Source organism: Cucurbita maxima, unplaced genomic scaffold (assembly GCF_002738345.1).
Source record: "Cucurbita maxima cultivar Rimu unplaced genomic scaffold, Cmax_1.0 Cma_Scf00049, whole genome shotgun sequence".
Classification (NCBI taxonomy): Eukaryota; Viridiplantae; Streptophyta; class Magnoliopsida; order Cucurbitales; family Cucurbitaceae; genus Cucurbita; species Cucurbita maxima.
The window spans coordinates 63507-75336 of NW_019272065.1; the positions used below are offsets into that span (position 1 = coordinate 63507).

The 11830-nt window shown below is 31.2% G+C and overlaps 1 protein-coding gene and 2 long non-coding RNA genes across 3 annotated transcripts; all 3 read right to left on the minus strand.

Annotated features, from left to right (window-relative positions):
* Positions 1 to 522: 522 nt before the first annotated feature.
* Positions 523 to 1288, minus strand: LOC111471130 (transcription repressor OFP15). The gene has a single exon (XM_023116822.1). The coding sequence runs from the start codon at positions 1193 to 1195 to the stop codon at positions 533 to 535; it is 663 nt and encodes a 220-aa protein (XP_022972590.1). The 5' UTR covers positions 1196 to 1288; the 3' UTR covers positions 523 to 532.
* Positions 1289 to 3452: 2164 nt separating this feature from the next.
* On the minus strand, positions 3453 to 6595 carry LOC111471132. Its single transcript, XR_002715160.1, has 2 exons — positions 6472 to 6595; positions 3453 to 3802 (listed from the first exon to the last, which is right to left on the minus strand). It is a non-coding gene; the product is annotated as an uncharacterized LOC111471132 (long non-coding RNA).
* Positions 6596 to 7631: 1036 nt separating this feature from the next.
* On the minus strand, positions 7632 to 8487 carry LOC111471221. The gene is made up of 2 exons (XR_002715167.1): positions 8365 to 8487; positions 7632 to 8275 (listed from the first exon to the last, which is right to left on the minus strand). It is a non-coding gene; the product is annotated as an uncharacterized LOC111471221 (long non-coding RNA).
* Positions 8488 to 11830: the final 3343 nt, after the last annotated feature.

Below are 11830 nucleotides of genomic sequence, written 5' to 3' on the forward strand. Positions count from 1 at the left end.
ACCTTTATAACTAAAATAATAATAATAATAATAAATCAAATTATGTTTAATAAAGGTTACGCCTCTTTTAATATTATTTTTAAAATTTTATTGGTATTTTTTTTTTTGAAGTTTTAAAAAAAAGTTTAAAATAAAGTTTTTTTTTAAAAAAATTAAAAATATTGATAAAACTTTGAAAGATGTTTTTGAACACCTTTTAAGTTAAAAAGAGTGTTTAAAAAAAAAAACTTTTTGATTTTCAAATGTATTTTTAAAGCAAAGTATTAAGGTTTTCGTCCCGAAGCTGCACGGTAAGGGCTAAGTAAAACTGAACAATCCTTAAATTCTTTTCACATGAACCGCTTGATCTTGGTCTCGGAACCCTTCGTCAAAATCTCCTTTACCTCAAATATGAGATCGAACACGTTAATAAACTCCACCTAATCCTCAATTTATAATTTAAAAAAAATTAATAGATATCAACTTGAACATAGTTCAACTGAATAAACATAAAATTAAAATCTTATTCAACACTTTTTTGTTTGATCTCTTCCTACTCGAGTTCAAACAAAGAAGAGAGAGAAGGAAGAGCAAGAACATAGGTGGAAGAAGAACTACTACTACTACCATTAGGGCCTCCAAAACAAGAATCATAGGAACTTGAAGAACACAAAAGAGAAGAACATGAAGAAGTTGAAGGAGAATTTGGAGAATAATCTCCAAAACCCACCATTAGATCCACAAAAGCTCCAATAATAAACCCATGATTTGTTTTAGAATTAGCCTTCAAATACCAACTCAAAAGCATTTCCAACCCATTCCAATCATCCTTCAACCCATGAGCTTCCACCATCTCCTCCATTGACTTCTTGAACTCCAAATAAGGCTCCTTTGAATCCATTGCCATAGCCACACTTTCCTTGAACGGAACCTGGCAGTTTCCGGCCACCTCCCCCGCCGCCGCCGCCGCCGCCATTATGGAATTGGTCTCCTCCAGCTCCAAAAATAGCCTGTTTCCTTGCCTCTGGCTTAGCCCTCTTAATAATGCTTCGATTTGTTCATCATCCGACATGTCGTCTTCTTCGTAGGCTGAGTTGATGGTTTTGAAGATGTCGTTTGAGATCCGAAAGGAGAGGGTTCTTGATTGGGTGCAGGAACGCCATAGCCATGGAGATTTGTTGACCAAATTTGGAAGCTTTTTCAATTTCTTCCCCATTTTTTGAGAGAGTTTAAAATAAAATAATAATAATAATAATAATTATGAGGAAAAGATGAACTCTTTGATTGGCATTAATGGCGGAGTCAGAGGGGGTTGTGGAAGGGAGACATCATACATACAGACTGCTCACATGTATTTTATATATATATATATATTGTAAAAATCCAAGAAAAAAAAATAATTATAGAGGTCTTTGACTTATGGGTTCGGATTAAAAAAACCCGATGTGGTTGGAGCTAAGTAGTCGAATTTGGGATTTCGGTTTGGTTGTCTTACCTACCACTTCAACTGTAATGTCTTAGGTCTAAAATTTGTATCGGGATTTGAAATTTGGACTTGATGTTTGATGGCCCAACATTTTCCGACGACATAGTCACTCCAACATGGTCACGTTGCGTGCTGGTATAAGCGGTATTTTTTATAATCCGATGTAGTCTCAGTTCATTTATAAATCCTTCTTTAATTAAGACCTCACATGCACACTAGCTTTCGTTTTAATTTGTTTCTATACCACGTTTGACTGGAGAGGTACTTTTAAAAGATTATGGACTAAACCTGCTTTAATTTCTTTAAATATTTTTTATTTGAAATTACTAGAACAAATAAATATAAACCTTAAAATTTATACATTAATTTTCTTATTCTATTTTTCAATATCACTAAGCTTTATTAATTAGGTATTAATTATTTTATAATAATTATAAATTGGATTTAAAAAAACAAAATTTCAATGGAAGTATTACCCAACGCACCAAACATTAATTTTCCTTTTATCATATTGAAAATTCAATGACGATTAAATGATGATAATACAAAATTAGTTGAACTAAATTTATCATGGAATATTTAAGTTAAAATTGGACAAATTATTGGACAAGTACAATTTTCTGACTCTAATTATTTTTTCTAACCTAAGTTTAAATTACTTATAATTATATCGTCATCGTTAATAAATATTATTCGCTTTAGTTCATTATGCATTGTCGACCGCTTTATAAGGAATGTTTAGTTTCTCTATCCAGTCGATGTGGGATCTCCAAATCCATTCCCATTAGGAGCCAGCGTCCTCGCTAACACACTACTCAGTATATGACTAATACCATTTCAAACAGCACATGGCCATCGCTAGCAGATTTTGTCCGCTTTAACTCGTTACGTATCACTATTAATCTCACAATTTTAAAATGTGTATATTAGGAAGAGGTTTCCATACCCTTTATAAGGAATGTTTCATTCCCCTCTTCAATCAAGGTGGGATTTCGAGAGATTGTAGGTTCAAATTTCTACCTCTTATACAAATTTACTTTAGACTACTAAATTTCGAAGTACCGATATGGAAGCTCTTCAATTTCGAAGTATCGACATCAGAACTCTTCAGGTCAAAATTGAACCATTTATTCCGAGATATAGATTTATCATTTTTTTAATAATTAAAAAAATACATTAAAAGACCTAAGATGTTGGTTGTGTTTAGTTGAATTTAGGTTAAGGTTGGAAGTTGGGAGTGTTTGATGTCGACATTGGCAAAGGTGGCCCAATCTTTATGCCTCCTCCTATCTCCTTCACTTGTGAGAGGAGAAAGTTTTTGTTTTATATGAACATGGCCACTTTCCCCTTAAAAAAAACCAATCAAACAACATCATGTTCTATCTTTTCTTTTAATTTTTTACATAAAAAAATTTATTGGATATTTCTTGTACAATAGTTTGTAGACTTGTATTTCTAAGTCACGTGTATTGTGTTTGATATCGAATTTAATTATTCGAGATATAGAATTTGTATGACACGAAAATTTAACGTCATCGATAGAAACACATATGATACACTTCAACTAAAATTTTATTTTATTTTCCTATAATGATATTTTGATCTTACAAATACAATAGTTAAGAATGCTTAAAAGATTGATAGTTACTATCTATACTAAACAAAATGCGGTTTTAAAGTTGGAGCATTCCTGTAGTGAGTGACCTAAAATTTTTTCGAGAAAGGTGTTAATCAGAACAAAATATGCTATAAAAAAGGACCTGTGTTGGTTCATGGGGTAGTCTTCACTTTTAGAAACACTTTAAGATAAGTAGGTAACAAAGTCATATTTCAAGAGATGTAGTGAAACGTCTAGGTCATCAATGTCGAATCTGAATTCCAAATTCTGGGCATGGAGATAGAACTAGTGAATAGATTAATTAAGTTATCACAAGTGTTTTGGAGAATAAAATTTAGGATATTTTGAGACATTTTCTACGGTCTTAGGTTTAAGTCTACAAATCAAAAACTCGTATATTTAGCGTAAAACTCTTGTTGTCTCTTGAATTAGAGCAAGCCTCGAGGTACGCAAATGCTCTCCGAAGGCTAAAAAAGACTAGAAGAATAGGGTCTCGATACAGAGTTATTGGAAGAAAAAAGAAAAGAAAAGGTAGGGTTAGGGGAGCTAATAGAATTAGTGTAGAGGAGAAGGTGGTCCAAAGGTGCACATGGATGTTTTAAGGGTCACCATTCCAATTGGCTATTCAATTTTCCATTTGGAGAGCAACCAAACAAAGTACACAACATGGCTTCATGACCCACAATCTTTTCTTTTTCTTTTTCTTCCAAGAATGGTACCTGATTTGACATGGATTTGGAGAGAAGAAGATCTTAGTGAAGTTATTATTTTTTTAAAAAATCCAAAGAGATAGCTGGAAATATATTATTATAAGATCTAAGTTCTAATAATGCTACAAATAATGTAAACTAATACATTATTAAAACAAATAGAGGATTGAATCTGCATTTGTGTCTGCACTATATATTTCCTAATAATGGAGGATTGAATTAGTGAGAGCAATCACAAAAGTAGGATAGGACCCATAACAACTCACTTTATACATATCTTAGAATGTAGGACCCATTGCAGAAGTGACAGGTTGATATCTGACTTTCTATCCATAACAATAAACAATAAAAATCACAACATAATTGTCAAAAAGCATTAAAAAAATTGTAAAAATATAGATTAAATTAATAACGTATCCCGTGCATAAGGATCTGAGCACAACTAGATTCGTTAAAATGTATATCTTAGACCAAAAGGAAAAGTTCTAGTTCAAATCTCCCACATGTACCATGAACGAAGCTCAGTTCAGTTATGCTATCAGTCTCGATATAAATAAACTTTTCCGAGTTAACAACATTCACCAAAGATTGAGAAAACTTCATTTAGCTTCTTAAACAAATTTGTACTATTTCTGAACCTTACTAGAATATTACGTCACAAATGTGACATTACGAGGATTTAATTCAGTTCTGCCCCTTCTGGTAACATCATTTGAGGATTAGCTCTCGTGGTTTGATCTTTGGTTCTCCCAAAAAAAAAAAAACTTCATACCAATAGAGATAGTCTCCCTCATTTTATGTACCCATGATCTTCCTTCTATTTAGCCAATATGAGACTCCGACATAAATTAGAAACGATTATTCAACCGATGAAGACTTTCCTAACCTGAAAGCTAGTCTGCAAAGTCATTCAATGTTTTTCTTAAACATATCATAAGAACTAGTATGTAAATACAAACCCAAATAACAATTGTATGGACTCGAAGGACTTCAGAGTTGTCAGTACATCAGAGTAGAATCAAAGTTCCTGTGCTCAGTATTCTGGAATGCATACACAATGAGACTTGTTCATATATGCCTCATAAAAATGCCAAATAAAATAGTTCAGTAAGTGCTCAGCTAGAGAACAAGAAGGAATTTGGAGAGTCAAAATTAAGAGTCTAGACTCTAGAGAGGCAAAACTAACTTGGTTAATGGATCGGGAACTTTAGTATGATTAGAGTGCTTAATTTCACTAGAATGTCTTATAGTTCTTGCTAATGAAATTGCAGTCTTGGTTCTGAAACTTCAATTTAGAGTTAAGAATAAAATGAGTTTCAGTTTTGTTGAGGTGAAGTGTTCTTGTTTTCTTCCTCTCACTTCACTCGTGATATTCTCCAACCATTTATCCTGGGAGTAAATATTTTAGCAAGGGAAAGAGAGAAACTCATTCCCGAGCTATCATTAAGGTTTCTTCTAACCATTGGATTCTATCCAAGCTCCTCGAGATTCAAAGTTACCGTAATGGTGTCTCCTTCTGGGCCAACTTGAGATACGAACTTGAGCGTATCTCAACTATTTTCACACAGCAACCACCTAACTCTACAACATTTGATTTCCAAGATAATTAGTAGGATATTAAGCCTCAGGTAGGTCAGCCACCAAAGCTTGAACCCATTCCCTCTTTGCCCTTTACTATTTACATGGTTCTTATTGACCCATATAGATGAATAGAAACCAAAAAAAAAAAAAAAAAAAAAAAAAAAAAAAANAAAAAAAAAAAAAAAAAAAAAAAAAAAAAAAAAAAAAAAAAAAAAAAAAAAAACTCACCTCCATTAATTGTCCATTCTAGAACAAAGATTCTAAAGGTCATTCTCAAATCTCAACATCACAATTATCATCAAGGATAAGAATCCATTTACTCTCTATACTTTTACTTGAATGGTTTAACATTTTTCAAGCAAATGCCAATATGGTAAGCTAATATGAACCACATAACTGTCACCGTTGTGGTATTAGTCATAAGTAGATTCTTATATTCTTCAAGAGTAGCCACTTTCTTCTTCTTGTAACTACATGAAGCATAAATACCACAAATCTTAGTGCATTCTCATAAATGTGTATAAACCAAAGAAGGCATCAAGTCTTGAAGCCAAAAATCGGCTCCTACAAGAACCACTGGATGTAAGTCGCAGGAACCAAGGGTAATATCCTAAAGCTTAATTCCCATATCATCCAGCATTGAGGGGATAGGCAGGAATGGGAATAAAAAATGGATTTGGCGATATAAAACCGGTAGATCCTAGCACTGTGTAAAGAATCATCAAATAAATAAGAACATGTCAATTGTCACTAATTTACAATAACAATCCAAAAGAATGATCACGATATCTGATGATGATGCTACCCCAAATACAATATTCTAACTCAAAGGGGGAAAATGTGATCAAACTTTTGCCCTAACCATGTCAAATTAAATCCAGAATTCTTCATAGTACCTATAATCTCACAACCTCCACAATCCTAACAACATCCTGTTAATCATCCTTCATAAATTTATAGCTCAACAGATTTCAGTTTTACAAAAAATAAAATATATCAACCAATTGAACACAATCATGAGTTCATGAACTAAAATGGATTTGACAGAAACGAAAATCTTAAAGCGATAGATTAAACATCAAAACCATTAAAATTACCAGCATACATCTCAAGATTGGTATGGCTAAGCATACCTTCTCGTCTTCCAGAATGCGCGCGAAGTAATACAGCTCCCGATTTCACGTTCCACATTGAGAATTTAACAAGCCCAGTTAAGGGCGCCGTGCAATTTTTAACTCTCTTCAAATAATAATATAATAAATATTATTATTTTATTTGCAATAATATAATTAAAATCCTCTTATTTAAAAATTAGATTATTATTAATTATTGAATTAATATTGTATATTATTTAAACGATTAATATAATCAATATATATTAATTCGAGTGTATAGCTCAATAGATTTAAATTTTATTCAAACTTTCCAACAAAATTAAATTAAATAGAATTGTTAAACTAAAATTAATTAAATTAATAAATAAAATAAAAAGTTAACCCAAAATTTGAAGCCTGATGTAGGCCCAAGAAGCCAAGCCCAATCCATTCACGAGTTTGAGTTGGAGTCATCAATGGGCTTGCAAGGCCCAAAATATGAATTCAATTTCTTTACTTAAAAAAAATTAAAAGAAAAAAAATAAACAAATAAACCGTGTAATTAAATAAATTAGTTTTAGAGAAATGCGAATTAAATTCAACATGTGGTGTAATTAATACCTCATCCATTTGAAAACTACTTATAAACCAATTAATAAATCACATAAATAATTCAAAATCTAAGACCTAGAAAATACCCATACCTACCTAACTACAAAAATATAATAATAATAAAAAGGAAAAAAATAATTAACTAATAAAAGCATTAAAATATTACCAATAGAACCTAATTTTAAAAAATAGAGTTAAAATTCAATTTAATTTATTTTATTTTTAAGATTATTACGAATTATTATTATTATTATTTTTGGTTCAATTATTCTCAACGGTCTCAATTACCGTTGCATTTATGTTACTTAATTTAATGCTTCCTTTTCATTACATTATATTTGCTCTTTTACTCATTTTCCCCTCTCTTTTCTTCAATGCTCGAACCGTCTCTTTAATTCCTTCCTTATTTTTTTCGTTTTTTCCATCTCTATCATAATAAATTTATTTATATATATTTCCACGTAATATTTTTAATAACCAATTAATTTTTTAAATTAATTCTTAATTAAACTTTTAAAAAATAATTTTGATGTAAAAAAAAAAAAAAAAAGTAAAAAGAAAACATTTGGTACTTGCAGTTAACCGCTGGTTTACACAGTCCTTGTGCTAAAAGAAGGGAGAGAAAATTCTGTCGTTATCCCGAAACTATCCCTCTCTCTTTCTCTCTCTAAAATCCTCTTCTTCCCTTCTAATTTCCTATTTAAGAAAATCTAAAAATTCCCAAAAAAAAAAATAAATAAAAACCCAACAGAGACAAATGCATTTAAAAGAAAAAGAAAAAAAAAAACTATGTGGAACTCGTTTTCTCTCTCTAGACCTCCATGTTTGTTGTCTGTCTGTTTCTCTCTCTAGGATTGCCTGGTTTTAACGGCGGTGTTATCATGGAGAACATCGAGAAGGACAGTGCTTTTGCATTTCGGACATTTCGGGTCTTGTTCCGACAGCATCACGTACATCAAGCAACGTGGACATCCCACAAGCATCATCGTCGCCGCTTCAGGGCTGTTGGAATACGATCTCGCCGCCTCCGACGACACACATGAGCTCGGCGGAGACGTCGGCGACACGGTGGCTGACCGGTTCGGCGATTCCACTCCTCTGTTACCTCCTCCTCTCGGCGGCGACAGGTTCAGTTTCAGCTCCAGCTTCGGTGCACCTCCTTCTCTACTGTTTCTTCGATTCATCTTCAAATTATCTGCAAAAAATTCAAATGGGTTTTTCGTTAATTCGGGAATTTCTCGAACCGGAATTCTTAGATGATGATAGAACGGAAATTCGGGTCACCTGTGGTAAAAAAAAGTGATTTTGAGAAAAAAACAGGGGAGAATTTGTGAACTCTTGGGATTGCAGGGGCATTGATGCAAAGAAACAGGGGATTATTTATAAGGGTGAAGAACTGGGTGGGATTTGCTTTTGAGGGCTTATTTAATTTTTGTGGGGGTATTTATGAACTTGGTTGAAAATGAGGCAGCTATTGATTGTGAGAATTACAAAATTTTACCAACACATTTTACTGCACACAAACAAATAAATTAAGGTATTCAATTCTTATTAATTGAGGTAAATTTATTACCAACTGAATTGGTTAAAAATTTCGAATATTTACCAGCTGACGTAACATGACTGCCTTCTTTTTATACCATTTCGCTAAAATTTTCTATTTACTTTTACCGTATAAATCTTTGTAAAGATATTTTTAAAAAAACATTTCTTTAAAATAATCTTAAAATGTAATTTATATTAAAATACGTAAAATATTATCATAAATCCAATAATATTTTAATTTCTAAAAATTAAATTTCTATATTACAATATAATTTCAACCTTTTCTGATTTGAGTTAAGGCATTTTTACTCGCACGTGGTAAATAAAAAATAATAATAATAATAAAATATAGTCAATTTGAACCTAACTCAATTAATTAAATAATTAATTTCAAGTTATTTTTAGAGTTAAAAAGACTTTGTCATATATATACCATTATGTTTACATTTGTTTATTTTAATTTTTACATATTAAAGTTTTAGTTTTACTAAAAATAAAAGTTTAAATAAATGGTTTGAATCTAAATCCGACTTAATCCATATCATCAACGCCTATTAATTATTATCTAGGGACCAAACATAGACATCAAGAAATTCAAATGAATTAAATAAAAAAAGTATTAATTTCATTATTCATACACTTTTCTCGTGTTTATTAATAAATATTATAAATTATAATAAATTTATAAACAATTTGCTTTTTTTTTTTTTCCTTTTTTTATATAATATTATAATTGTGGAAGTAAAAATTTTAATATGTTTTAACGATTCTAAACGGTAATAAACAAAAAAATCATATTAAAAAATTTAGAAAAAAAAATCGAATGAAGAAAGGAAATAGTTAATTGTAAGGTAAAGTACCAACTTAGATCTACGAACTAGAGTAGTATGTAGGGTTGGAGACCCACGAGGCTGGAGTTATGAGTTTCGATCAATTATATATTTTTATAATGAATGTTCATGCCTGAGCATTAAATTTTACCTTATATAAGTAGGGTATGACTATGTATAGTCGCTAACTTTCATACCTTTTAAAAACATAAATTTCCTTGCAGTGAATGATCATTATCTTGACAATAAGTTTGTCTTAGAAATCTGATTCATAACCCGAGCAACAACCTAATACCTCCAAACCTTTGTGAAGAATGGTCTTCATTTATGCATTAAATTTTATCTCATATGAACGAGACACGTTCATCACTCAGTCTCAATCAATTTATGTTTTGAGAAAATCCTTTCTCTTTGCATGGAATAACTTTCATTTTATCATTAAATTTGTCTTCACATAAGTCGAATCCGACCCGTGTCGGCTTCAACCAAGTATTAGCCTCTGGTTGGCTTCGACCCTTATTTGGTTGACATATTTCTCTAAATTACTCTATAAAAACAATAAATTAAGTCACAAAATAAGAGAGTTCGAGTATAGAACATTAAATTGTTCACAATCCGACCAAATCCCTCTAAATCTTGACTCGGTACTATGCATTCAATTAACATAACCCTCTTTTTACAAAAAAAAAAAAAAAAAAAAAAAAAAAAAAAAAAAAAAAAAAAAAAAAAAAAAAAAAAAAATNTATTTGTTATTATTTTTAACCAATAAATTCGTTTATATATTACAACGGAAATGTTAACAATAATACATTTTTTAAAAAATTAAATGGTATAATTCGACAATAAACCAATTAATAAAGTATACAATATTTAATCATGAAAATAAATAAATAATAAATAATATTAGAAAAAGGAGGTGCATGATAATAAATAGCATATTGAATTTACTACGCTTTATAAATCCAAACATCTCAATACCAAGCATGCCCTCAAAACCAGCGTACATAAAAAACATAACTTTAATGCCCGACCAATATTTATTCGTTCTTTAATTATTTTAATTAATTAATTATTTATTTATTTCCCCTAGGGTAAAAGTAAAAAAATTTTGTTTGTTACTGAGTGAATATGAAATATTACTGGATTATACCGTACTTCCTCTGACAATTTTTTAAATCAAAATTAATTTAAAATTTAAAATCCAAATAGGTAATACCGTCATGTTGTAACCATCATGTGTCCTATCCATTTGAGTAATATTGAGACATGAACTCTCTTATGTTTATGTGAGTTGTTTCTGCATCGATCAATGGCTTTATGTACCAACCTCCAACTCAAGGGGCAAGGTATACTATCAGCACACTCGTACCATCCAATATTATCCTTAGAAATTCATTTCTAAATGATAATACTTAAGATAGTCGTCTTGTATTGCTCACTCATACTATGACGTACGTTTGTGTCATGGGTAGTTTTGTGAGATCCCACATTGGTTTAAGAGGAACAAAACATTTCTTATAAGAGTGTGGAAACCTCTCCCTAGTAGACGTGTTTTAGAATTGTGAGACTGACACAATACGTAATGGACTAAAACAGACAATATTTACTATATGTGGGTTTGAGCTGTTACTAGTGGTATCGGAGTAAGACATCAAACAGTGTACCAGCGAGGATATTGGGCCCTAAAGAGATGGATTATGAGATCACACATCGTTTAGAGAGAGAAATAAAGACCTTATGAGGTAGTGGAAACATCTCCCTAGTAGGTGGTGTACCAACGAGGATATTGGGTCTCACGGTGGGTGGACTGTGAGATCTCACATCGGTTGGAGAGAGAAAGAAAGCCCATCTTATAAAGGTGTGGAAACTTCTCTATAGACGCTGACAACGATACGTAACAGACCAACGCGGACAATATTTACTAGCGGTGAGATTGAGTTATTACAAGTTTACTTACGACATTGTGGAGTAATATTTTAAGGTTCGATGGACGAATCTTGATTTCGAATATTAGGCATGACGTATTACGAATCCAAATTATTTTATCTAATTTAATTATGATTTAATACATTTCATTTATTAAAAACATTAGTATCATAGTTGTCTCCAAAGTTATGATGAAATTATTCATAATAATTTATAGTTCATAAAAATTTATGGATCATAGCATTAAAGGATGGGCTGTTTTGTAATTAATTGCTTTTAGTCTGATGGGATATCCAAAATTTATTGTTTATTAACTAACGCGCGCGCGTGGCAGCGCCAATGAGCCGCTTTTTTTCGCCTGAATTATTATGATTTATGATCCCTAATATTTGTACAATTATTGTCAATTTTATTAAAATAAACTAATGATTAATTAATTTCCTAACAAT

Bases quoted from the DNA above. Each gene is read 5' to 3' on its own strand.
- LOC111471130 (XM_023116822.1), bottom strand. From the start codon at position 1,195: ATGGGGAAGAAATTGAAAAAGCTTCCAAATTTGGTCAACAAATCTCCA.